Source organism: Schistocerca gregaria, chromosome 6 (genome assembly GCF_023897955.1).
Source record: "Schistocerca gregaria isolate iqSchGreg1 chromosome 6, iqSchGreg1.2, whole genome shotgun sequence".
Taxonomy (NCBI): domain Eukaryota; kingdom Metazoa; phylum Arthropoda; class Insecta; order Orthoptera; family Acrididae; genus Schistocerca; species Schistocerca gregaria.
Genome location: NC_064925.1, coordinates 253,771,083 through 253,796,827, shown reverse-complemented (window position 1 = coordinate 253,796,827; position 25,745 = coordinate 253,771,083). Strand labels below are relative to the sequence as shown.

Below are 25,745 nucleotides of genomic sequence, written 5' to 3'. Positions count from 1 at the left end.
CATATGTTTTAGAAAGATTTTTTTGCAACTGCTCCGCAATACCAGAGAAGTAGTCATTTATATAATTTGACAAGTTCTAAGGATTTTCTATTGTTCTATCCTCATATTTTATTTGTATGTTATTAAACTTGTGTCTGTCTTTTCCATTTTCTTGTTTTATGACACCCAAAATTACTTTGCTTTTATTTTGTGCACTATTTATTATTTTGTCATTGAATGTTGTTTTTTGTCCAGTAAGCAGCTCTCTCCTGTACATTTTTTATACTTTTAATAGTAAACAAGTGACTGTGGGTTAGTGTAGTGGAATTGTAAAGACTGACAAAGTTAAGTGTCTGTGAGAGCTTTGTTATACCTCCAGTTATCCATCTATTTTCTTTTGCTGCTGCTGTAGAAGTGGCTACTTTTGGAATTTTCTGCTCAGAAATTAATTTAAACCATGTGCAGGACTCAGAGAATTTACGCTACTGGCCATTAAAATTGCTACGTCATGAAGACGATGTGCTACATAGGCGAAATTTAACTGACAGGAAGAAGATGCTGTGATATGCAAATGATTAGCTTTCCAGAGGATTCACACAAGGTTGGCACCGGTGGCGACACCTACAATGTGCTGACATGAGGAAAGTTTCCCACCGATTTCTCATATGCAAACAGCAGTTGACCAGCGTTGCCTGGTGAAACGCTGTTGTGATGCCTCGTGTAAGGAGGAGAAATGCATACCTTCATGTTTTCGACTTTGATAAAGGTCGGATTGTAGCCTATCGCGATTGTGGTTCATTGTATCGTGACATTGCTGCTTGCATTGGTCGAGATCCAACGACTGTTAGCAGAATATGGAATTGGTGGGTTCTGGATCCCAACAGCCTCTTATCACTAGCAGTCAATATGACAGGCATCTTATCCGCATGGCTGTAACGGATCTTGCAGCCACATCTCGATCCCTGAGTCAACAGATGGGGATGTTTGCATGACAACAATTATCTGCACAAACAGTTCGACGACGTTTTGCAGCAGCATGGACTATCAGCTCGGAGACCATAGCTGCGGTTACCCTTGATGCTACATCACAGACAGGAGTGCCTGGGATGGTGTACTCAATGACGAACCTGGGTGCACGAGTGGTGAAACTTCATTTTTTTGATGAATCCAGGTTCTGTTTACAGCATCATGATGGTCACATCTATGTTTGGCGACATCACGGTGAATGCACATTGGAAGCTTGTATTCGTCATCGCCATACTGCCGTATCATCCGATGTGATGGTATGGGGTGCCATTGGTTACACGTCTCGGTCACCTCTTGTTTGCATTGACGGCACTTTGAACAGTGGACGTTACATTTCAGATGTGTTACCCTTCAGATGTGGCTCTACCCTTCATTTGATCCCTGCGAAACCCTACATTTCAGCAGGATAATGCATGACCGCATGTTGCAGGTCCTGTACGGGCCTTTCTGGATACAGAAAATGTTCGACTGCTGCCCTGGCCAGCACATTCTCCAGATCTCTCACCAATTGAAAACGTCTGGTCAATGGTGGCTGAGCAACTGGCTCATCACAATACGCCAGTTACTACTCTTGATGAATTGTGGTATCGTGTTGAAGCTGCATAAGCAGCTGTACCTGTACACGCCATCCAAGCTCTGTTTGACTCAATGCCCAGGCATATCAAGGCCGTTATTACAGCCAGAGGTGGTGGCTCTGGGTACTGATTCCTCAGGATCTATGCACCCGAATTGCGTGAAAATGTAATCACATATCAGTTCTAGTATAATATATCTGTCCAATGAATACCTGTTTATCATCTGCATTTCTTCTTGGTGTAGCAATTTTAATGGCCAGTAGTGTACTATCCACATTGTTTTTCATACACCAGGTTTGATTTGCCAGTGCACTAGAGCAATTATGTATATTACTCTCGGAGAAGATTCTTTTGTAGCTGTGCCAGCAGTTGTGGGGGTTTTACCAAACTTGTCATTAGCTTTATTGTCTGAAGTAATGATCAGAAAGGCCAGGATATTTTATAAAAATTTTAAGAGTTTCACTGTTGATATCTGTAAATGTATGGTCTAAGATTGGTGCTGTACTTTTTGATATCCTAATAGCCCTCTGTTTACAACCTGTGCCATGCTAAAGGGGCTCAAAATGTGTAGAAATTAGTTCTAATTTCATCCTCAACACCTGTGTTCATATTCAGCCCCACACAGTATTATGTTTGTTTTGGGGGGCTGAACCTCTTGCCAGGTCTTCAGTTAATTTAGTAAAGAAGGTGTCCACATTACCACTAGGTGAGCAGTATGCACATAGAATGATTAACTTCTTGTAGATATCTAGCTTCATCAGTTTAATGGCTGCCAATTCAAAATGTTTATCTACACTAATTGTGATTAGATCTGCTCCAGCTTTAAAATGTGTGCCACCTCTGAGATAAACAAACATTTCCTCCCTACCCACCTTAAGTTATGTTTAGAGTAGCGACTTGCTTGCACCTTCCTATGATGGTAGCACAATATGCTGTGTTTCATTATCTCTATGCCATTGATCTTATTAATGCATACCACCATCCTGTTCAATGACTTTAATTCAGTTTCAAGCTGTTGTACTTAATTTTTAATGGACTGCACATTTTGATGAAGAACAACAGATAATTCCAGGCAGCTGTATGGTGTTTGTGCCCTCCTGTATGTTACATTCTATCTTCTGTACATGCAATGAAGAAATCTCTTAACTGGCTGAGATACTTTTAAGGGAGGCAAACCTATTGTCATGATTTGTCCTAAAAAAAAGGCCTCTGCCAAATCAGCTAAAAAATGCACCCAAAAATCGAGTCCAGTTGTAGGAAAATGGAAAACAGAAATAGGAAATTATGCATTCAATAAAAATAACCATTTCCCCAAAATTCAGTATGTGTAGTAAAGGATAATTTCCTGTTTAACTAGGCATCTGTCAGTTTGTACTTTTGTCAGGAGCAGAGAGTAGCCTCTTTGTGAAGTTAACAATGTGATGCCCATCAAAGATGCCATTTGGACTCTGTTTCCTTAGCAGAATTCTGAGAAGCCTTGAAGCAGGCCAGGGTCAAACCATAGTCTCAGTAGTGTTGAATGTGCCATAAAGGATCCAGTGTCAGGTACAGCTTAGAGCAAATTGTTGTTAGTGATCAGTACAAGGCCAACCAAATGCAATATCTGGTCTTAACAGTTCAAAAAAAATCCAATGAATCCAGAAAGACATTGTTAGCGAAGTTCATATGTGCAGCTATCTCAGGAGCTGCAGTTTCCCTTCACTCTATATAAATAGTATGCCAGATGCCCAGAAGTATGTGCTCCAGCCAGGGAAAGAAGTATGTGCTCCAGTCAGGGAAGTGCACCTATGGGATCATTAATTGTATAGACTGTCACAGTGAGATTGAACCATGAATGAATGGAAAAGTGTTATCTTCACAGATGAATCCCACTTCAGTTCACAGAATGATTCTGTTCTATGTACACTGGTCCTCAAGAGCCAGGCAATATCTTACTAAGAACACAGCTTAGCCACTTTAAAGACGTATTTAAAAAAAATGGATATCTCAAATCCAGTTTGTGCTTTCAGGTGGGAGGTACAGGCCCATTAAACAGAACATGACGAGGAGAATTAAACAAAGGCCTATCTACTGCACACTGACAAAGTTTCGAATAAGATCAGCAGATTCCTGGCTTGGCATAACATTAAATGCATTTTTGTCCAACTCCCAAAACATGAGCAGTGAAACATGGCTCAGGGTTCCATAAACCAGGCATCCAGCCAAGCCTGGTCTCAGGAGGACAAGAGACAAACCAGTATCAACCTACCCCGAAAATCTGCAGCTGCAAAATACTGCATAGCTACAGGAGACTTAATGAGGTATTACTGAACAAAAGTGAAAAGATGATAACAAGGTACACTATCAAAATCTCAACTTTCATCCATAGCTGCACTCGGGTGGACATCTGAGAACAGAAGGCTCTTGAATATTCATCAGGAGACAATGCAGCAGGTGACAAAATTGCAGGAACATCATGAAAATTGACCTGGCTTGTGTTGGTTATGTACTGTTATTGGGAAGCATAATGTTGGACATTTACAACTATGAGTGTGACTTCTGAGTAGCAGTTGGTCCAGGTTACTTCTTCATGGATAATATTCATCCACATTGAGTTGCTCTGATGAATGGATTTCTCTCAGCTGAAAGTATTCACCACATGGACTGATCAGTGAGATATCCATGTCACAGTCCTATGCAGCATGTCTGGGATACATTGAAACAATGAATTACAGTGTTCAGTTGCCACCAATAACTCTTCCAAACTTGCCATAAACCATTATCAGGAATGGGATAGACTGCCAATAGAGTGCTTGAATCACTTCCTAGAGAGAAGACAACATCTTTATCAAGAGGAATATATATCATGCTGTGAGTAATCTTTGCCTTCATCTGTAATCATTCCTACATCTTTTCATGGTCTCCTGTTCTGATTACATTTAACTAGGTATGATGAGTGCAGATTGTAGAACTGCCCTCTTTAGTAAACTTTTCCCATTTACCTTTTTCAGTAGCTTATTATTTTTGTGCAGCTGACTTTAAAATCATGGCAGCCACATCCAGGATATATCATTTTAAAGATAAGACCGCTTCAGCTGTAAGTCCTTTACTAATAAGCACAACCTGTTTCAAAACATTTTAGCTGCTTGCATCATCAGAATCTCATTGGGAACATGACTTGACTTTATTGTACCTGATGATGCAGCTAAAATGCTGTGAAACCAGTCATTCTTATAAAGAAAGGACTTACAGCTGAAGCGGTCTAATCTTCAAAATGAAATTATTTTTACTATTTTGTGTTTCCTAATTTTAACACACCAGTTAACTATCGCTCATTTGTAAACATCTTAGGGGGATGGAGGGAGGAGGGGGGAGGGAGAGAGAGAGAGAGAGAGAGAGAGAGAGAGAGAGAGAGAGAGTGTTCACAGCTTTCTATTCTGAACTGGTACATACATGAGACAAATAGTAAAAAGAGGTATACAAGGGGGGACCCGAAAGAAACCGGACTCCGAGGGCGCAGCTACTCGTAGATGTAGTGCAGGGTTCTCACGCTACATGGTGTTAGTTGCGACCTTCATGAAACAGTTGTGCAGACAGCGTCAGTGTAGAGCTGAACGTGGGAGTGTGGTATTGTGTTTCTCTGACTGTTGGCGGGTTACCTCTGCAAAGTCGTTATGGCAACTTTAAAATAACAAAGAGTGTGTGTGAAATTTTGTTTCTTGCTTTAAAAAACTGCAACGGAGACGCACCAAATGCTTCAGGAAGCTTTCCAGGAGGACGCTATGAGCCATACACAGGTTTTCGAGTGGTTTGGGCGCTTTAAACGTGGTGAGATGTGTGTTGAAGACCAAGCTCATTCTGGACGCCCTTCAACATTGCGAAATGAGGAGAACATTGAAAAAGTCTGCCAAAAGATCAACAAGTATCATCGCCAAACGATCAACCAAATTTCAGCAGAGACAGGAATCAGTTAGAGCTCGTGCCAGCGGATTTTGAGTGACGATTTGCACATGAGACGTGTTGCTGCTAAATTTGTTCCTCACCTTCTCACACAGGAGCAAAAAACCATCTGCATGAATGTGTGTCAGGACTTGAAAACAGAGATTGCATGTGATCCAAACTTCGTGAACAAAGTCATTACAGGGGATGAGAGTTGGTGTTACACAGGTATGACCCAGAAACCAATCAAGCATCAAGCCTGTGGAGGACTCCCAACTCTCCCAGACCAAAAAAAGCAAGGCAAGTGAGGTCAAATGTGAAGATGATGATCATTGTCTTTTTTGATGTTCGTGGAATTGTGCATCGGGAATTCATACCCCCTGGCCAGACTGTTAACCAGCACTTTTACTTGGATGTTTTAAGGTGTCTACGAGAGGATGTGAGGAGGAAATGCCTGGAACTTTGGCAATCAGGTGACTGATTTCTGCATCACGACAACGCTCCAGCACACACGGCCTTACGAGTGACCCACTATTTGGCATCTCAGAGGTGGTCTGTCATTCCCCACACTCCGTATTCCCCGGATCTAGCCCCATGCGACTTTTTCCTATTTCCATGAATGAAAAAAATGCTAAAAGGGGAGCGTTATGATGATGTGGAGGCGGTAAAAAGAGCTTCGCAAAGGGCACTGGACAATATCAAACTTGAAGAGTTCCAAACATGCTTCCAACAGTGGGAAAAGAGACTTGACAAGTGCATTGCATGTAATGGAGAGTATTTTGAAGGTGACTGAAGTAATTTTGTAAAAAGGTTTGTTAATAAATTTTTTATGACAACAATCCGGTTTGTTTTGGGTCCCCCCTCGTATATATTGGTGCAACATAAGATTTCTGTATTCAAGTATTGTAAACACCAGTATCACCCACCAAACAATTCTGCCTCACTTCATGATTTATCACTTGGTCTTGTTTTTAATATGTTTTTCCATCAGGAAAGTGCATGCTACTCTCCTTGTACTGGCATTTTATGTTATTTACACTGATATTCATTTGAAGTCTCTGGTGCATTCTCTGTAATTACAGCTACCATCATTTAAGTAATTTCGCAATAACATTACCAAAATTTTGATGTTTTCATTCCAGATTGGATATTATGCCCAGGAATATTACAGCAGCAACAGATGCAATTAATCATATCAATCTGATGCCTGCTTACGGTATGTTGTGCATTCTCTTATCATTCCTCAACATCTTTTTTACATACTTACTTACATATTTACTTACTAACGGCAAATATGGACTTCGCAAATCAGTCATGGCTATAGAATTTTATTACTGTAAGAAGTGTTATGGCTTAGGAAAGGGAAAACTTTATTAAGAGCAATCGTAAGACAACTCACAAAGCCTAGTGTCATGGACATCAAAAAGCGGGCCACTGCACTGTATAAAGTAGAGTTGTTGACAGCTTGTGGCAGAAAAAGTAATGACAATGACCTCAGGCACCAATATGATTAGCAGGTGCTGGCATGCAGCCACAATGTTCGAGAGTCTTCTGGAAGAATCTTTAGCAAACCTTTGAAAGAGTCAGGTGGGAACATCTCTAGGGCAGAAACTCATACTAAAGTTCCTGCAAAACCAGTATTTGAACAGTTAGTGATGGAGGCCAAAACAGTCAGTACCATGAGTTAGAAGGGGTATCAGGAAGCAGCTAGGAACAGTAAAAGAGCAGAGTCATTGGGAGCTGTCACTATAGAATGACACTTTGATGCTGATGCAGTAGAAACTACAAGAAGCCTGTACATATTCAAAGGAGGACAACTGAGTTCCTGATAAATATCTAGCAGCAATTACAATATTGAGTTTTCTGCTTGTTAGAAAAGTATAGGCTCTGCACAGTTTGTCTCCAGTTGTAGCAACGAGTAATAGATGATACGTCTTGTGTGTCAGAATATAAAGAGGAACAAGTAATGTTTCACAGTTGTCTCCCATTGTGATTAAAGTATTTGATTGCATATTACTAGAATGAGTTTGCAAGTAGAGAGCTCGTCTCTGATAGTGAAAGGTAGAACCTAGGAATAGGAAGTTGCTGGAAAGGACCAACATATAGAGTGATAGGGTATCTCATTGAATTGCAAAGATATGAAACCACTGTAAGACACCTCTCTGAGTGAGGTTCACTCTGAGTGAAGCTGAACTATTTGGAAATAAATTGTTCTTAAAGTGGTCCTTAAGTGCTCACATCCTTATTCCCTTCCTACAAAGCCAACAACTTCTCCATTCCAAAATCACTTGTACTAAACATTCTAGGAGACTTCCTCCATCTCATTCTGTTGAAGTTATCATCATCCTGATTGCGCCACACAGGTCCAAAGATGATGATAGGACATATGCCAGAATGCAACGGATCACATGCTGACATTACAGACTATCTCCACCGTATACTATCCTGTGCAGCTTCATCCAGTTTCCTGTGAATCCTAGTTGTTGCAAGTCTTTCCATAGTCAATTCTCCCATCTTGTTCTTGGCCTTCCCTGAGGGGGGGGGGGGGGGGGGGGCACTTAGAGGGACACTTTTCCTCTGGCCTTCCTACCAATTTTACTTTTGCGGTAGCATAATCAGTTATCCTCATACCTTTGCAGCCCACTGTAGTCACTTAATCTTTGCCTGTTCAGTACAGTATTGGACTGATTGTTCACATCATATATTTCTTGATTGTTCAGTCTCCTTCACCCTTATCCTTCCTGTGGTGGCCCAAAATCCTTATGATCTGTTTCTCACACACCATAAGTTTTTCTGAGTCAATCTTGGTGATAGCAAATGTTTCTATGCCATATAACAGCACTGAATTATTGCATTACACACTTAATTTTAAATTTCATTAAGATTACCCTCAATTTCATGATTGGTTGTCAGTTGTATGATATGGAAGCACTAATGATTTGTTGGTTTACTTCTGGTTGGACATTATTCCCCTGAGTGAAGTATGATGCCAAACGTATTTGAAGTTCTCACCCTTTCAACTTCATCTCTCTCACCTGCAAATCCCTAGGCATTTTGTGGTTCATCCAGCGTAGTTCCATCACTTCTGTCTTTTCTGGTATGATTTGGAAACCAACTGTCCATGCAATACTGCTCAGGTCCTCCCCTGCTTTTATTTTCCGGGTTCCGAACCTCAGTTGGCCAAACCGCTTTGTTGCCCATCTGTCTGTCTGTCTGTCTGTCTGTCTGTCTGCCAGCCAGTTAAGAACCCTGTTTCTCAGGAACATGTAGACGTATCAAATTGAAATTTATACCACATGCTAAACTCTACAGTCCTTTTTTGGTGTAAAAAATTAAAGGTTCAAGACAAAGCAATCAAAAGGTACAGCCATTTATGACACATATTATGATACTCACAAACTCACTCATCAAAACCTATAGGATACTTTCTATTGACCTAGAACAGCGGTTGTCAAACTATGGTGCGAATCAAGTATTCATGTGGCCGATGGTTCTCAGCTGTATTTTTACAATAATATGCATCTAGCATTAACGACCAAATCCTAAAATGTCAACTAATGTTAAGAGCTTTTGAAGAGTGTAGTTTTCCTGCTCAGTAACAAGCAAAAGTACTTACTAAGACATTAATATTTTAAGATGTGCGTATTTAATTGACACTGGTGAATTTGTGAGCTACATAAAGTTGGCCACTTATCTGAGGTGCAAACGGGTAAGTGGTCAGCCACTGCGGGGTTAGAGGATGAGAGGGAGGAATGTTTTATTGTTTGTATTCCAGTACTGACAACTCACAAGTGTACGCAGCTCATACCGATCAGCTGCTATGGTTTAAATTTGGACACAGAAGTAATATGGCTTTGTGAATGCTCATTACATGGCAATCTTCACATGTGCTACTTATTTGTAGCAATTAATGTTATTGTAATAAAACACAATAAGTACGAGAAATGTGACAGTGAAAACATTTTGTAAATATTTGTGATTGTGACTCATATTGCATAATGCATTTACATATAAGCACAGCAACTGTTATTATTCAATTAATCACTCACTCACAGAGATAACGCAGCAGCACTCCTCAGGCAATTACAGTTTCACAACTTTGGGGTCACTAAGAGTGGCAGCAGTTTGAAATAGAGCAGTCATCATAAAGTATTGTGAATGGTGCCAACTTTTAATTATCAGAACTGGCAGCCAATTTATTGCACCCTTATTATAGCTAGTCCATTCGAGGCACATAACATACTAATTTATGGTTACCTGAAGATATTAGTCAATGCAGGAGGTGATCTATAATTTTGTATTGTAATCTTCTTTTGGAAACCAGTTTATTTGCCAAGATCACTATGTAATCACAATTGCTGGTTTACTGGTTGCAGTCTCAGCTCCGTGAAAGCGGATAGTGGCAGTTACATCATACAGTGCTTACACGACTCTGTCACATGTGGACTATGCAATATGCATAAAAAAGTCGAGGCATTACAACGGCATGTCAGATGTTGTATCATAAAGTATGTACAACTCTCGAGTGTGAATGGTATGGCATGTTTGTACATGTAGCATGTCACTTTAATGCCTCTACTTCTTTATGCATATTGTATAGTGCTCATGTGACAGAGTGGTGTAAGCATTTTGTGATGAAACTACCACTACCCAATTTTATGGTCCTGAGGATGGCAATATATATTGCGGAAACTGGTAATACAGTAATTGTGTGTACATAACAATCTTGACAAAAAGAAATTTGTTTTCAAAAAAAGTGTACAACACAATACTAATTTATGTAGTTCACTAATTAAGCAAATAGGGGTAATGCATGAGTAGGTTTAACAATGAATAAAAAAAAATAGGAATGTGGATAAGCTACTACGAACAGCATAGTGAACGCATTATTGTAGCCAAAATAGACATGAAGCCCATACCTGCCACAGTAGTACACATTTATATGCCAACTAGCCTCACAGATGCTGAGGAGATTATAAGAAACGTATGATGAGAAAAAAGAAATTATTCAGATAGTTAAGGGAGACAAAAATTTAATGGTCATGGGGAACTGGAATCCCATAGTACGAAAAGGAACAGAAGAAAAAGTAGTAGGTGAATATGGATTGGGAATAAAGAATGAAAGAGGAAGCCACCTGATGGAATTTTGCACAGAGCATAACTTAATCATCACTAACACTTGGTTTAAGAACCGCGAAAGAGAGTTGTGTACGTGAAAGAGACCTGGTGACACTAGAAAGTTTCAGATTGATTACGTAATGGTGAAGCAGAGGTTTGGGAACCAGGTTTTAAATTCTAAGACATTTGCAGGGGCAGATGTGGCCTCTGATCACAATTTATTGTTATGAAGTGTAGATTAAAACTGAAGAAACTGCAAAAAGGTAGGAATTCAAGGAGATGGAACCTGGACAAACTGAAAGAAGCAGAAGTTGTAAGGAGTTTCAGAGGAAGCATTAGGGAATGATTGACAAGAACAGGGGAAAGGATTACAATTGAAGAAGAATAGGTAGCTTTGAGAGATGAAATTGTGACGGGAGTAGAGGATCAACCAGGTAAAAAGACGAAGGCTAGTAGAAATCCTTGGGTAACATAAAAAATATTGAATTTAATTAATGAAAGGAGAAAATATAAAAAATGCAATAAATAAAGCATGTGAAAAGGAATGCAAAAGTCACAAAACTGAGATCGACAGGAAGTGAAACGCCAAAGCTTGAATGGCTAGAGGACACATGTAAGGATGTAGAAGGATATGTCACTAGGGGTAAGATAGATGCCACCTACAGGAAAATTAGAGAGACCTTGGGAGAAAAGAGAACCCACTGTATGAATATCGAGAGCTCAGATTGAAAACCAATCTTAAGCAAAGAAGGTAAAACAGAAAGGTGGAAGTAGTGTATAGAGGGTCTATACAAGGAAGGTATACTTTAGGACAATAATACAGAAATGGAGGAGGTCGTAAATGATGATGGGAGATATGATACTGTCTGAAGAATGTGACAGAACACTGAAAGAACCAAAACAAGTCCTCAGGAGTAGACAACATTCTGTGAGAACTACTGATAGCCTTGCACCTGGTGAGCAAGATGTAAGAGACAGGCGAAATACTTTCAGACTTCGGGAAGAATATGATAATTCCAATTCCAAAGAAAGGAGGTGCGGACAGATGTGAAAATTACCGAACTATCAGTTTACTAAGTCACAGTTGCAAAATACTAACACAGATTCTTTACAGATGAGTGGTAAAACTAGTAGAAATCAACCTCAGGGAAGATCAGTTTGGATTCCGTAAAAATATAGGAACACGCGAGGCAATATTGACCCTACAACTTCTCTTAGAAGATACATTAAGGAAAGGCAAACCTACATTCATAGCATTTGTAGAGAGCTTTTGACAATATTGATTATTCTAATCTCTTTCAAATTCTGAAGATGGCAGGAGTAAAATGCAGGTAGCGAAAGGCTATTTACAATTCGTATAGAAACCAAATGACAGTTATAAGAGTCTATGGTCACGACAGGGAAGCAGTGGTTGAGAAGGGAGTGAGACAAGGTTGTAGCTTATTCTCGAAGTTATTCAATCTGTATATTGAATAAGCAGTAAAGAAAACAAAAGAGAAATTTGGAGTAGGGATTAAAATCCAGGGAGAAGAAATAAAAACCTTGAGGTTTGCCAATGAAATTGTAGTTCTGTCTGACAGCAAAGGACTTGGAAGAACAGTTGAATGGAATGGACATTGTCTTAAAAGGATGATATAAGGTGAACATCAACAAAAGCAAAACAAGGATAATAGAATGTAGTTGAATTAAATCAGGTGATGCTGAATTAGGAAATGAGACTCTGAAGATGAGTTTTGCTATTTGGATAGCAAAATAACTTACAATGGTCAAAGTAGAGAGGATTTAAATAGTAGACTGGTCATGGAAAGGAAAGCATTGCTGAAGAAGAGAAATTTGTTAACATTGAGTATAGATTTGAGGGTCATGAAGTATTCTCTGAAAGTATTTGTATGGAGTGTAGCCATGTGTGGAAGTCAAAAATTTACGACAAATGTATATAAAGAAGAGAATAGAAGTGGAGAAGAGGAATTTGTGGCACAACTTGACTAGAAGAAGAGATCAGTTGGTAGGACACATTCTGAGGCATCAAAGGATCACAAATTTAGTATTGGGGGGAAGCATGGAGGGTAAAAATTGTAGAGGCACACCAATAGATGAATACACTAAGCAGATTCAGAAGTATGTGGGTTTCAGTAGTTACTTGGAAGTGAAGAGGCTTGCACAGATAGAGCAGCATGGAGAGCTGCATCAGACCAGTCTTTGGACTGAAGACCACAACAACAACAACAACAACCACTACCATCACCAATTAATAATTGGGTTTGTATCTACGTGGCCCAAGGTGCCACCCCACAGTGTCAGTATTGGCTCTTGAGCAACAAAGTTTGACAATGACTGACCTAGAATCATTAAAGTTAGCAAAAAGGAAGGTTTTACAGTACAAGTAAAGAAAAAGATCCAAAAACTGTTAATTTGTAATTATATCACATGAGAAAATATATATTTTGCATCGTATTATCTGTCTGTCTGTCCATCCGTCCAGTTGTTAATAGCCTTTTTCTCAGGAATGGGCAGCTGTATCAAGTTGAAAGTTATGTCATGCACCAAAGTCCACGATTCCTTGATGGTGTAAACAACTTAAACTTCTACAATAGTGCAATCAAAATATATGGAATTTGTGTCATATTTTGATATCATGCAAGTATCAATACCAATAATAGGCAACAATGGTCGAAATTCGTAATTACTGGGATGGATGGACTGTCTAGGCACACAATTAATTTTTTTGGAACCCTTGGTGTGTGTGTGTGTGTGTGTGTTGTGTGTGTGTGTGTGTGTGTTGTGTGTGTTGTGTGTGTGTGTGTGTGTGTGTGTGTGTGTGTGTATGTATCCTACTCATGCTTATCTGGATTTTTTTTCTCTTGACCGTGATGTAATTGTCATATATCATTGTTGTAGTTAAGTTAAAATTGTATACCTACTTAACATTCTACTATATTAATTATTATTTTTAATGAGTTGGTTTGTGGCATTTTTGTTCTTTTTTGCTTATTGTAGTGTTGTAAATGGAATTTTGACAGATTCAGCATGAATCCTTAATAATGCAACTCTTTTTTTATGCACCTATATCATGTTTTCCAAATGATTTTAAATCTGGTGATTTATAAATTGGAGTATTCAATTTTCACTACAAACATGCAAGGGGAGAAAATTCCATTTCCAATTTGTAGGTTAAGCTGGAAAGAAACATTAACTGTGAAATAAATAGACAAGAAAGCTGAAATAAAGTAATATAATAATTGTGGCCAAAGAAAAGAGTAGAATAAAGTGGTAAGAGAAATGTGGATAAGAACAAAAGGAAGACAGAGGTTGTAATAGAAACAGTACTGGGGCAGAACTAGGAAGAGATGTGCAAAACAAGAAATCACAAATGTAAAACAAAACAAAAATAGGAAAGATATTGTATGGAGTTGGTATGGGCACAGCAAACGAGAGATACTATGGAAACTAAAGAAGAGGTGAGAATGAAATAGGATTCATGTTGTAAGCTGTGGCTGGCCAGATGGCAGGTGCCAAACATATTCTGTTCTAAAAGATCCGTAATATTGAGCTGTGTTGTTACAATAATGTTTTTGTAATATTAATCCATCAAGCATGAGTGTTTGGAATGGCACACTATAGTCAATATACATACTGAACAGATTGTTCCTCAATTGTATCTTTTCCTCCACATGAGCCACATGAACTTCTTGCATTCAGTTAATTGTTTTTAAAAATATATATTTCTATAACTATAGCTGGTATATCGTCTGCTTGATTTCAGGTCTCAACGTTTACAGTATGTTAAAACACAACACGCTTGTGCTCACATTGGCAGCAGTGAATCATATTGAAGAGAAACTACTTCATCATATTCACAGAAGCGATAGTCGGCATATGAACAAGAAGTTCAGAATTGGTCAAGTTGGATAAATATTACCAAACAAAAATTTTACAGATTGAGTAATGAGAATCTGTGATAGCTAGGAAAGTTAAGTTTAATTGTGAAACTTTGACTATATTTATTACTGGCTACTGTATCAGAAGTTATGTACACATCTCTCTGTCCATAAGAGTAAAATAAATGTTAAGTTTTGCTATGATTTGTGTTTACTGATCAAAGGCTATAATTAACCCTCTTTCTTGAATAGTGTCAGATTCATGGTTTTGGACCTATTGTGTATGCCTAAGTATATTCTGTATAATGTTCTATTCTAAATATTCTTTTTTGTGTCCAAAGGACAGTTCTAATAGTTGAAAATATTTATTGTTGCTACTATACACAGAGTGATTGCCAGCAGGTATCTGTTACATATCCAGCATTGTGGTAATCATGTTCGACATCATATCTAATACGATAGTGCCCAACCTTGACATCATCGTTTATTATATCCAAATTGAAGGTGGACGGGGGAGGGGGAGGGGGGGTAAGGGAAAGGAAAGGGGAGGGATTATTGATGTCAGCTGCATCAGGACATTCACGTGAAAATGTGTGCTGGACCTGATTCAAACCCAGGGTCTCCTGCTTGCTAGGCAGTTGTGTTAACCACTGCACCACCCACAACATAATGTTAATCTCAATGGCATGGGCTACCTCGGTGTGTCTCTCGGCCAACCTACACTTTCATCGAGTGCCACCTATTCACAGTCCCTGTCCATGCCCATGTTCTCCATGCTTGCTACTCAGAGATTCCCATAGAAGGTCAAGCGTATTTGTGCATCCACACTGAAAAAGGTGGATTTGTTGCCCATTTAGGTGAATCAGTTATATGAATACAAATTTGTCCAATAAAACAGACACCACACAGTCACATAACAAATGACAATACCATAGGGAGGGTATTGTTAATAATTTCAATTTTTTTAAATACTGGGCAACATGACTTCCCTGGATGAACAGTAGACATTTCTAGTAATTATTTTGTGTAATTTCAGTATGTGCATTAAGTTACTTGAATTTCCCTCAAAAACAATAACGTACCTTAAAACTGACTGGAAATAGCTATGCTACATAATTTTCCTTGTCTCCATTTAAGTGCCATTTGCCAATATTTGCAATGCAAATGCAAAACTATATAGTTTGTTTACTAGATACTCCACATGTTGGTTCGAGTTTAAATTCTTGTCTAAGTTTGATCCAAAAAATTTCACGGAATCTACTTCTTCTATATTTTGATTTTATGGTTTATTTTAATTTCCTGGGATGTTGACTGTTTTGTTCTGAACTGGATCATATTTGTTTTTGGGATATTCAGGGTTAATCCATTGAGATGAAACCATATTTCTAAATGGTCTATTGTACTGATGATGCAGAAAAGGACAGTTTGTGGCTCATGCTTCCCAGTTAATACAGATGTGCCATCTGCAAATAAAGTCAATGGGGCATTTATATTGATTATAGGTCATGAACATAAAATAGAAACAAAATAATCTCTGTTGATCCATTGATGATGTGGGACAGCAGTCTGCCAAATTTTTACCTAGGAAAATTCCCAAACAACTGTATGTTTTGAGAAGTTATGTTATTTACACAACCATTTTTGGCATGTCATTAATGTCATCTTCTGGCCCCTGTGCACTCCCTATATAGACAGACAATAGCTGTATTGATACTTGCATAATTGGAGCCATCAATATCTGGATTCTGTGTATTTGCTTTAGGAGTGTTTATTTCGGAGAGTTGACAACGACTGAGCACACGTACAGTCCAAGAAAGTGGTCCCTGCGGACTGCGGGTGTGCTCTGTTGTTGTCAAGTCTTTGCAATAAACACTCCATAAACCAATTTGCTGAATCCAATTATTCATGGTTCCAGGTTATGCAAGTATCAATATATCTTATGGTCTATACATGGAGTGCATAGGTGCATGACAATGGCATTAGTGAGATGCTGAAACTGTTTGTTTAAATAAAAACTTCCTCAAAACATACAGCTGTTGGGTGATTTTACTTGGTAAACAATGAAACAAGAAAGGTCCTACGGTAGAACCTTACTGTCTTCCATTTGGAAGAATAACTTGCTGCATTTGTAGAAACAACCACCCTTTGTTTCCTATTGCACAAGTATGAAGTAAGTCAGTGTAGAATACTACCTCAAATTCCATACCTGTCAAGTTTATGTATAAGAAATGCACGATTTACTGAGTCAAAGGCTTTTGTGAGGTCACAAAATATCCTGGCAACTTTATTTTTATTGTCTAACAATGTGCTCATCTTGTCAACAATCTTGTTAATTGCATCTAAAGTGCTTTTGTCACACTGGAATCCAAATTGATTTTTCAAAATCTCATCTCTTTCTATAGAATTTTGAATCTGGATGACAGCATTGTCTCCAGATACTTTTGACATGACTGGAAGAGGAGATATGGGATGATAATTTCCCATATCGTCTCGACCCTTTTTTTAACAGCGGTTTTACTTCTGCATACTTTAGCACATCTGGGAAACGTCAATGTTCAAAAGATTGGTTTATTATTATGTATAGTGGGTGTTCTATTATTTTACGCACAAATTTGAGAACTTCTGTGGGTATACCATCCCAAACTGCAGAAATTTTATTTTTCAGTGTTAATGTAATATTTTCTACTTCTACTTCTGACACAGTTTCAAATTTTGTGAGGCTTTCAGACATTTGATATAGTCTGAAGGTAATCAGCAACAATGACATCACCACATTAATGAAGAATTCACTGAAGCATTCTGAAATTTGAGCTGGATTTACAATAACCTCATCTCCAAGCTCGATTTTACAAATTTCATGACTAGAGAGAGGCTTTAATATCTAATTCAGTTTTCACAATTGACCACACTGTCTTTGATTCATTCTCATGCTTTAACATTAAACTTTTATTTGCCATTTGCTTTGCTGCCTTTACAACTTCCTTAAATGTAATTTTGTATCATCTAACATATTCAACAAAGTTCGTATTTTATTATATCTTAGTTTATAAAGCAGTCGTCTTTTTGCGCCGCTAGAGGTTTTTATACCTTAATTTTTTATTTATTTATTTTTGTTGCTTTATTAAAACAAGTTTTAGGTGGAAAAGTTTCCTTGAAAACATTTTAAAAAACTACTTAAGAATGCTTCCAAATTTGCACTGCTTGAAATATTTTGATCCAAGTGCCATTCTGTCTCATTCAGCTTGTCATTAAATGAAATCATGTTCTCCTGAATAATGTTCCTTTTTATGTAGACTTAGTCACACAAAATTTCCTTACTTGATCTCAGCTCAATGAATTATGCTGAATGATCAGAAACTCCTAAAACCAAAGAAAATTAATGTGCATCTTCAAAAACATAATTCGTTAAAATAGTGTCAATATGTTTAGCCTAGTGAGTGTCTTCTCTCACTAATTGTAAAAAATTTAATTTGAAAACATTTTTTTATCAAGTCAGTGTACTATAAAAAACTTCCAAATAAGGTGCAGTAACTGAATCCACACTACCTGTCAGGTGCTGAAAATATAACAATTCATTCTCAGTATTAAAAAAGATTGTTTTGCATAATAGGTACTTGAATACTTAGTTAAAAAATTAGAAATCACAAAGTGATGCAATAAGGAATAGGCAATTAAGACGGCAGAACAATGTTCATTAGGAAAACTTGAAAATGGTTGTGCATATTATTGAGAAAGATCTAGCAAAAAGTGTACATAAAGGCACTGACAGTTTTAAGAACTGCAGAACAGTCCTGAAATAATTTTATGAGTTTTATTTCAGTTTTGAAACAATATTTAATACACTGCATTGGAAGAATGAATCTATTAAAGATAAAATAAACAGACTAAGAAAGAGTAGAATGACAAGAATTATTGACTTAGAAGACTCTTCCCTTCACTCAGAAATTAGCACAAGAAATCCAACACTTATATGCAGCTTGCCATTACTTAAGAGGATTCATTTTTAACATAAATAAATAAATATGAATCAAAGGAAAGACAGACTGCAGCTGTTAGTGGACACTGAAATAAATTAGTGAAGAAAGGTGAAAATTTATGCTGGACCAAGGTTTGTACCCAGATTTACCACATCTCATGAGGGTCGCCTTAACCGCTTTGGCCATCTGGATTTTGTCCGTGACTGAAGCAAATTTCCAACTGACATAGTGTCCCTGTGAGTTCAAACCTGATATCTAGTGAGCATCTGAAATAGAGTAAAGGGTTCATGGGTAAGTGATGCTATGCTGTGCTATGCTGCACTATTCTAGTAGTGCATAATAGGCTGGGACTCTGGGTTGGATGGCAGGCGTGCTCAAATGAAGGCACTTAAGGCAACAGGTTGCGTTAAGCAGGAGAACCAGGTTTGAATACCGGTCCGGCACAAATTTTCAGCTGTTGCCATTGATTCATTTCAATGCCCAATAAAGTTACCACTGAAAACCTTTATTTAAACATTGATATTTATGTAAATATAGAGAAAACTGAAATGTATGTGCTAGGGATTCACTGATTTATCACATGCCTTTCAGAAGATATTTTCAATTTTGTTTTCATAATGTGTAGTTGGATTCACTCCAATCCAATTGCTTTCTCAGTGAGCTAGATCACAAACATCAAAATGGCATCAATATGTTTCATAGTTCTTGCCATGAATGGACCCTGTAACTGAGTGTATAATTTCCACAGTAAATTGTTATATAGGTCTGAAATTTCATGACAAATGGCTCTGGATTTACTTGCTACTAGTCAGCATTCATTACACATTTTGTCTCATCAAACTGATACTGAACTGATATGTGCCTGTGCAATGGGGCAGGAAGTGATTTCTGTTGGTTCCTCCTTTCATCCCAGGAAAGGGCACTGAAATGAATCAATTGTAGCAGCTGAAAATTTGTGCCAGAGTGGGACTCCAACCTGGATCTCCTGCTTAATGCAAGCCATTGCCTTAGTGCCTTGGCCGTCCGACACAAATTCCCTACTAGCATAGCATCACCTAGCCCCTCTCCGAGGAGCTGTGGAAGGGGAGCTGTGGTTGTGAGGGCACTTAGTACATCCTTGGTTCAGTCCACATACTTTGTGTTCCTGTATGGATTCTTTACTGATGCATGGGGTCTCAACTTGTCATGTCTTGAATTTCCATGTATCCAAGACCTATCAAAAATTAAAATCACAACAGCTAGATATGGAGTTAAATGTTGCTTCAAGTAAATGCCAATATGAGTTTTCAATTAAGCCAAAACATGTGTCTGTGAAACAAATAATTTGAAAAAAATCTAATCGTGTTATGTATTACTTTATTTATAACGTTGTTTCAGTTATTGCCATCATTGGATTTGTAATCAAGATCAGGGGACTGTAAGAATGAGAGGTGCTTGGTACAAATTATCAGTCTGCAAAGGACCAAAACTTACCTCAAATTTATTTTTTGCAGTGACCCAAGTGCTAGCTGATAGGTAGTGCTATTATGAGAATGTTTTCCCCCTTTCTTTTTCAGTTCTTTATAATATAATGGCAAACATTTGTTAAAATTATAATCATTTAAAGTCAAATCACAAATACAATTTAAATGAGTACAGTTGCTCATTCCTCAAAATGAGTGTGCAGGCCACCATCCGTTCCAGAGGATTAAAGAGAGTATTTTATTGATAATTTACATTTTCTTGTTGACAGTTCTGCTGTACATAACTGGCACTCTTTCACGTGTTCTGTGTGCCAAGCCAATCTACATTTCAGGACAGAGGCAGTTCACTCTAATAAGAGTTACCGACACTTGTATGACACCAGTAGGCAACCAATAGAGCACTTGCGAACAAAATCACATGCAACCTGCGGACACACATCCAGAGCAGCCAGTAAAGACACTTGCTCTCTCTGGACTCTGTTTTCGGACTGGCAAGATGGATTTCCACTCTCTTCTGCACCGTCCTACTTTCTTGACCTTGGTCAATTTTAAGCTTGCTATGATGACTCCCCTGATGGTTGATGGCTAGCGAGCACTCCCTAGGCTGTACACTGGATATACTGTATTTCATGTTTATCTCTCAAATCTCCTGTTCTTATTGTATCCTTATCAGATGCCAACTCCCTCATCCATCCTGGTACCTCTACAAGTTGATGACAGAAATGAGGATGCCTCACCATACAGTGTAAAGGGAGGCTGTGAAATTTTAGTTCATGTTTGATGCTGTGTGGTTGGTGAGAAATTCGAGCACTATGCTGGCACTTCTCATACTACGAGACCTGGTTGCTGCAGCACCGCTGATCGTGCAGCCTCAAATGCTCCACCAAAGCAGTGGGGGAATAGTCAAGCATGCTGCCTGCCAGCCAGCATAGCTGGAGAGTCACACCACAAGTTCACTGCACCACATCGTGAAGCAGCGTGCTGTTCATGTGCGTGCTGCATGTGAGCCAGTGCCACCTAGAGCCCCCATTGCCAGATGTCAGTGCCAAGTTCAAGTGTCATTGTCACCACTGTCCATGTGTAGGTGTGTGTGAGCCACACTACGAGTTTGCGCTGCTCCCATGGTCTTGCCAGCACCTGCCTCAGACAGGTGAAGTACATAAGTATACTGTATACAACGAATGTCACTAACCTGTTGCTCAGATACGCCAACCTGTCTATCACCATAGCTGGGCCTGCCAGCCCTACAGATTACTGCCACCCTGCTGCCACGACCCATCCACAACTATTCCCATGTTGTAGTCCACCTGTAGCTTCCTTGCCAGGGATCCAAATTAAATGCTGGAGGCCACTTCACCACAGCCAGCTACCCACTGTCAGGTACATGCCACATCCACACATGGCCCATGCCAGTGGCCCCAGCTGCCATTACTCACACACAAGCATTTCGTCTCAAGCAGATTTGAATTTGTTTACTTTTTTTTGGGTCATCAGTCTTCTGACTGTTATGATGCAGCCCGCCACGAATTCCCTTCCTGTGCCAATCTCTTCATCTCAGAACAGCACGTGCAACCAATGTCCTCAATTATTTGCTACATGTATTCCAATCTCTGTCTTCCTCTACAGTTTTTGCCCTCTACAGCTCCCTCTAGTACCAAGGAAGTCATTCCATTACGTCTTCACAGATGTCCCATCATCCCGTCCATTTTCCTTACCAGTGTTTTCCACATACTCCTTTCCTCTCCAATTCCGCAACAAACCTCCACATTCCTTATCTTATCAGTCCACCTAATTTTCAATATGCGTCTGTAGCACCACATCCCAAATGCTTTGATTCTCTTCTGTTCCAGTTTTCCCACAGCCCATGCTTCACCACCATAAAATGTACTCCAGACATACATTCTCAGAAATTTCTGCCTTAACACTTTGCCAACCAGTGACACCACAGTGGTGTCATGCGCGAAATAGTGGTCAACGGCCGGCGACACCACAGTGGTATCGTGTGCATAGTATCGCGCAGTGGCCAGTGACAGAACTTTAATATCTTTTCATTCTGTTAGGTAACAAACAATAAGTCACACACATCAACAAGTTTTTTGTTTTTATAGGTACTTGTGCACTTTCATCATGGCAGGCGAAAGAAACGCACGATTATTGACAGTGAATGCACAGACGTCTTGTCTGACGTTCTAGACAACTTGGCCAATTGGGAAGAAGACGTTGGATATAAAAAAAATGAAAGTGAAGCAGAATTGTCGGCAAACTCTACGGTTGCCAACTGATTCGGATGAATCAGACAAAGAAGACAAGCTGCAATTTACTGAGGACCAATAATAAATTTGAAGGATCTGCAGGTTCACACACATTTCCCAAAGATACACAAAGCGTCGTGGATATTGTAGAATTATGAATTGGGAATGATCTATTTGAATATATTAGCAACGAAACCACCAAGCATTACAGTCACAATTGCAATAGAAGGAACCTGGAATTTATTTTATTTTTTTTAGCCTAATTTTTTGACGTTACGACAAAGAGAATAGAAGCTTTTGAAATGTGGTGCTACAGAAGAATGCTGAAGATTAGCTGGGTAGATCACATAACTAATGAGGAAGTATTGAATAGGATTGGGGGAGAAGAGAAGTTTGTGGCCCAACTTGACCAGAAGAAGGGATCGGTTGGTAGGACATATTCTGAGGCATCAAGGGATCACCAATTTAGTATTGGAGGGCAGCGTGGAGGGTAAAAATCGTAGAGGGAGACCAAGAGATGAATACACTAAGCATATTCAGAAGGATGTAAGTTGCAGTAGGCGATGAAGAAGCTCGCACAAGATAGAGTATCATGGAGAGCTGCATCAAACCAGTCTCAGGACAGAAGAACACAACAACAAAAACACGACGACGACACTCGAACTTAGAAAATGGTTTGGGCATGCTATCCTTATGGGAATTGTAAAAAAAAAAAAAAAAAAAAAAAAAAAAAAAAAAGCAAGGATTGATGCTTACTGGCCAACGAATCCATTGATACACACACCGATATTTCGCAAATTGATGTCCCGCAACCGATTCAGACAAATATTATCATTCTTACATTTTTCCGACAACAATAAACAGGATTATGCTGACCGGCTTTTCAAAGTGCAATTCGTAATTTATTATTTTTCCAAAAAGTTTAAAGGAACGTTTAATGTAAGTCAAAACATCTCAGTTGATGAAGGAATGATACCGTGGCATGGACAGTTAAATTTTAAAGTTTGCAATCCATCAAAAATTATGAAATATGGCATACTTATTTGGATGTTGTGCAGTTCGAGTACGGGACACATTTCCTCATTCAAGATATATTCCGGCATTGGACAACCTTTAGCAAAAGCAGTGGTGGAACTATTGACACCTTATGGAAAGTGACATCAACTCTACATGGATAATTATTATAATGGTGTAGAACTTGCGGAGAAGTTACTTGAAAAGAAAATTCAAGTTTGTGGAATGATACGGCAAAATAGAGGATTTCCGGAAACATTAGTGTGCAAAAGTCAATGTATTTGAAGTCTGTCATCACTTCTTGTCATCAACGGAAAGGTGACAAGCAGCCGGTGACATACCAAGTAATCCGAAGTAGCACAGCCGGCGCCAAACGAATAAATTTGTACAAGATGTGCGGACGGCAAAGTGTTAAGGCAAGGCCTATGTTTGATACTAACAAACTTCTCTTGGGCCAGGAATGTCCTTTTTGCCATTGCTAGTCTGCTTTTTATGTCCTCCTTGCTGTGTCCATCATTGGCTATTTTGCTACTTAGGTAGCAGAATTCCTTAACTTCATCTACTTCATGACCATCAAGCCTGATAAGTTTCTCGCTGTTCTCATTTCTGCTACTTCTCGTTACTCTCAATGCATATACCTAGGCAGCAAAATAACCAGTGAAAGGAAATAGTGGCTAGGAAGACATCGACAGTACCGTTCTTTTGTTGCAATTGTAAAATTCTTAAGTTTGTGAGCACTCATGTGAAATGACGTTCTGATCATACAATTTACTACCAGGTTTTCTTGTTGTATATCACATTTTTTAGAAATGCTTCAGATGTGGACTGGAATATAAATGCAGTAATGTTCAGATTAGTGAGAAATTAATTTATTTCACTTTTTGAGTTGGGATATTTGGGTATACATACGCAAGAAGAGAACAGGTTGGCATGTAACTTTATAAAGTAAAGTTCATGGTTACACTAATTAGTACATGACACTGTCACTAGAAAGAGGCTCTTTACTGATCCATTAGGAGTTGAACTTTTATAGGCAGAACATTTACATTTTACTCCTGAGACTATTGCACCAGCTAAATGCATCTGTAGGTGGCCACATCTTTGTGGACAGAGCACAGCCTAGTCGCTCCCTTGGTTTAGAAGTAGCTGTATTCATCTGTGGTTCTCTTTTTACAAGGATATAGGACATGTCAAAGTATTTACAAGTTTAGACCAATTTAAAATAAGATAACAAATAACATATTAAATAATGTAATGCCACACCGTTCACTCATTCTCACTATCAGTCACTACTGCACACACACACACACACACACACACACACACACACACACACTAGTGATCTCTGGGCCATTTTCTGTACCGCAACTTCCCATTTGCTATCCTGAAAAACTGAGTCAGCATCCCTGCATAATGAATGAAATGTTGAGTTCAGAAAGAGGAAGCGGTGTTAGTATTGTGCTATGCATAGCTTGGGGGTAAGTATTTCGAGAAAGGAAAAAACAAAGTGAAAGTGTTATGTTGGACGTTTTATAATCATTATTGTTATTTATACACTCCTGGAAATTGAAATAAGAACACCGTGAATTCATTGTCCCAGTAAGGGGAAACTTTATTGACACATTCCTGGGGTCAGATACATCACATGATCACACTCACAGAACCACAGGCACATAGACACAGGCAACAGAGCATGCACAATGTCGGCACTAGTACAGTGTATATCCACCTTTCGCAGCAATGCAGGCTGCTATTCTCCCATGGAGACGATCGTAGAGATGCTGGATGTAGTCCTGTGGAACGGCGTGCCATGCCATTTCCACCTGGCGCCTCAGTTGGACCAGCGTTCGTGCTGGACGTGCAGACCGCGTGAGACGACGCTTCATCCAGTCCCAAACATGCTCAATGGGGGACAGATCCGGAGATCTTGCTGGCCAGGGTAGTTGACTTACACCTTCTAGAGCACGTTGGGTGGCACGGGATACATGCGGACGTGCATTGTCCTGTTGGAACAGGAAGTTCCCTTGCCGGTCTAGGAATGGTAGAACGATGGGTTCTATGACGGTTTGGAGGTACCGTGCACTATTCAGTGTCCCCTCGACGATCACCAGAGGTGTACAGCCAGTGTAGGAGATCGCTCTCCACACCATGATGCCAGGTGTTGGCCCTGTGTGCCTCGGTCGTATGCAGTCCTGATTGTGGCGCTCACCTGCACGGCGCCAAACACGCATACGACCATCATTGGCACCAAGGCAGAAGCGACTCTCATCGCTGAAGACGACACGTCTCCATTCGTCCCTCCATTCACGCCTGTCGCGACACCACTGGAGGCGGGCTGCACGATGTTGGGGCGTGAGCGGAAGACGGCCTAACGGTGTGCGGGACCGTAGCCCAGCTTCATGGAGACGGTTGCGAATGGTCCTCGCCGATACCCCAGGAGCAACAGTGTCCCTAATTTGCTGGGAAGTGGCGGTGCGGTCCCCTACGGCACTGCGTAGGATCCTACGGTCTTGGCGTGCATCCGTGCGTCGCTGCGGTCCGGTCC

The 25,745-nt window shown here is 39.4% G+C and overlaps 1 protein-coding gene across 1 annotated transcript in view; it reads left to right on the top strand.

Moving 5' to 3' along the window:
• Positions 1 to 14,698, top strand: part of LOC126278056 (39S ribosomal protein L4, mitochondrial) — a 59,437-nt gene extending 44,739 nt beyond the window's left edge. The window contains exons 5-6 of the mRNA XM_049977874.1: positions 6,641 to 6,714; positions 14,380 to 14,698. Coding sequence (XP_049833831.1) covers positions 6,641 to 6,714; positions 14,380 to 14,528 — 223 coding nt within the window. The 3' untranslated portion in view covers positions 14,529 to 14,698. The remainder of the gene's footprint in view (positions 1 to 6,640; positions 6,715 to 14,379) is intronic.
• The last annotated feature ends 11,047 nt before the right edge of the window (positions 14,699 to 25,745 follow it).